General features: G+C 44.2%; 1 protein-coding gene across 1 annotated transcript; it reads right to left on the bottom strand.

The window, feature by feature from the left end:
- Positions 1–117: 117 nt before the first annotated feature.
- LOC129554602 (olfactory receptor 51I2-like) lies at positions 118–1,080 on the bottom strand. Its single transcript, XM_055423520.2, has one exon. It carries the CDS (start codon positions 1,078–1,080, stop codon positions 118–120), a length of 963 nt encoding a protein of 320 aa, XP_055279495.2.
- Between the last annotated feature and the right edge of the window lie 1,528 nt (positions 1,081–2,608).

Genomic DNA, 2,608 nt, shown 5'->3' with positions numbered 1-2,608 from the left:
CCCACTGCATGAGCACAGACTAGGAATTGTCAGAGCTTGCTGAGGGTAGCAGGATCCTATGAGGCTACAGAAAGTATCTTTTGTGGTATCCAGACTCTGCAGCATGACATAATTACATCAGCCTTTGTCTTTCCCCCTGAGGACCCTGAGCATGGCCTCCCTGATGGGCTTGGACTTGACACTGTAGATGACGGGGTTGAGCGCCGGGGGCACCACTAGGTACACGTAGGCAACAAGGGTATGTACCACAGCAGGAAGGTGCCTCCCAAAATGGTGGATCATGGACATGGTGACACCTGGGATAAAGAAGACAAAGACAGCCAGGATATGGGAGGCACAGGTGTTGAGGGCCCGGATGCGCTCCCTGGGAGAGGCCAGACTCAGGACCATGCGCAGGATGAAAGTGTAGGACAGGACAATGAGCAGGGAATCGATGCCCCCAGTGGACACAACCACACAGACCCCATAGCGTATATTGATGCTGATGTCAGCACAGGCTCTGCTCATGACGTCAGGATGGAAGCAGAATGAATGAGACAGGACATTATTGCCAGGGCAGAAGTTTAGACGCTTAATCAAAAATGGCACAGCAAAGAGGCACAAGGTAGCACGGGCCACAATGGCCAGCCCAATCCTGATGATGACATTGTTTGTGAGGACAGAGGCATAGCGCAGGGGGTTGGAGATGGCCACAAAGCGATCAAATGACATGGCCAGGAGCACCGAGGACTCCACCACGGAGAAGAAGTGGAGGAAGAACATCTGGACCAGACAGGCATTGAAGCCGATGAGCCGATGGTCCAACCAGAGCACAGCCAGTGTGGTGGGCATTGTGGACAAGGTGAGGCCCATGTCGGTGAGGGCCAGCATGGACAGGAAGTAGTACATGGGCTGGTGCAGGCTGGGGGTCCTCCTCACAGCCAAGAGGATCAGGCAGTTTCCAGTGAGGGCCACAGTGTACATGGAGGAGAAGGGGATGGAGAGCCAGCCATGAATGGCCTCCAGGCCTGGGATGCCAGTCATCAGGAAAGCAGGTGGCTGGAAGAAGGAGATGTTGGCAAAGGACCAGGAAGAGAGCATCTTTAGTTTACAGATCAGGTATCCAGAAAGATGTGACTTCTTCAGTCTGGGCAGGCACTGAGAGGATCCCGAATGATAGAAAAGAAAAATCTAATATTGAATCCAAATTCTAAAAATCAAGTCCCATACCTGGTCAACTCCAAGTAAAATCAAGTAACTGGTTGTACTGTTTGCCAACATGTCTAAAACCTAACAATAATAACAATTTAAATCTTTGCAGACCCCCTATTATATTCCATGTACTATGCTAGTGTATTTCCTAGATTTTCTCATTCATTATCAAAGTCATAAATTTCTTTTTAAGGCTGTTCCCCCTCATCCACAGTATCAGACCCTATGAGTCATGTCACTATGACATAATTTTACCTAGCAAAAGTCTACCATCCCTAATGTTGAGCCCAGGTATGAGCTGATGAAATTTCTTGTAGGGAAATAGCGATTAGAATTCAAAGAATCTGATCATTGTCTACTTGATGACCAATTTATCTGCATTGGGATATAAGAAGAATGCTTGTTTGGAGAGAGAGAAGGACAATTGAATCAGATAGCCAGGGAGAGGCAAGGATGAGAGCTCATGCAGTCTGATAGAGAGAGGGTCTGAAAGAGTGACTAGCTGCTTTATTCCCCCATGGAGATGGCCTTACACTCCCTGAAACCAGGCATTCCTAAGGTGCCATGTTTTTCTTGCTTTTGACTTTTGTATAAAACATTTTGATTATAATAAATGGATTGATTTGTGCATAAGAATTTTTGACTGAATTTCTCCATCTCAGAACCAGCAGAGACTTTGGACAAGGCCACCTCCCCCCTCCCATTATACAGATGGGAAAACTGAGACTCAACTCTGGTGGCTGGCCTCTGAGTGAAGTGCTCCTATATTGTAGTCCTTCACATTAAATCCGAGTCTCTCTGACTCCAAATCCAATATTCTTTCCTGTGACTTCTTCAAATGAGAGAAAGTATTTGAAAAGTGTCTTAAGTGCAAAGCACCACAGGCATGATTTTGTTATTATTGTGTAATATGTATTTCTTTAAATCTTTCACTGTCTATTATTCCTTGAATCTTCACAATTATCTTGTGATGTAGACTCTGAAGGGATTACTATCCCTACTTTAGGGATAATGTAACTGAGATTCAGAGAAGTGACTTGTTTATGCTACTCCCCTGCTTAAAATCTTTCAGTCATTCCTCAATACACTCTGATAAAATGCTTGTGACATGATGTTATATGGTGATACTGACCCCTATCATTTAAAACATTTTTTTAATTTGGATATAGTTGATTTACAATGTTGTGTTAGTTTCAGGTGTATAGCAAAGTGAATCAGTTATATACATACATATATATATATATATATATACACTCATTTTTAAGATTCTTTTCCCATACAGACAATTACAGAGTGAGTAGAGTTCCCTATGCTATATAGCAGGCCCTTATTAGTTATCTATTTTATGTATAGTAGTGTGTATATGTCAGTCCCAAGCTCCCAATTTCTCTCTCTCAACCCCACCTGCCTAACCTCC

Source organism: Moschus berezovskii, chromosome 14 (genome assembly GCF_049115385.1).
Source record: "Moschus berezovskii isolate FMDL1 chromosome 14, NW_MosBer_1.0, whole genome shotgun sequence".
NCBI classification, from domain to species: Eukaryota; Metazoa; Chordata; class Mammalia; order Artiodactyla; family Moschidae; genus Moschus; species Moschus berezovskii.
Note: the sequence above shows the minus strand (reverse complement) of the source record. Positions and strands in the feature narration are given on the sequence as shown.

Bases quoted from the DNA above. Each gene is read 5' to 3' on its own strand.
- LOC129554602 (XM_055423520.2), bottom strand. From the start codon at position 1,080: ATGCTCTCTTCCTGGTCCTTTGCCAACATCTCCTTCTTCCAGCCACCT.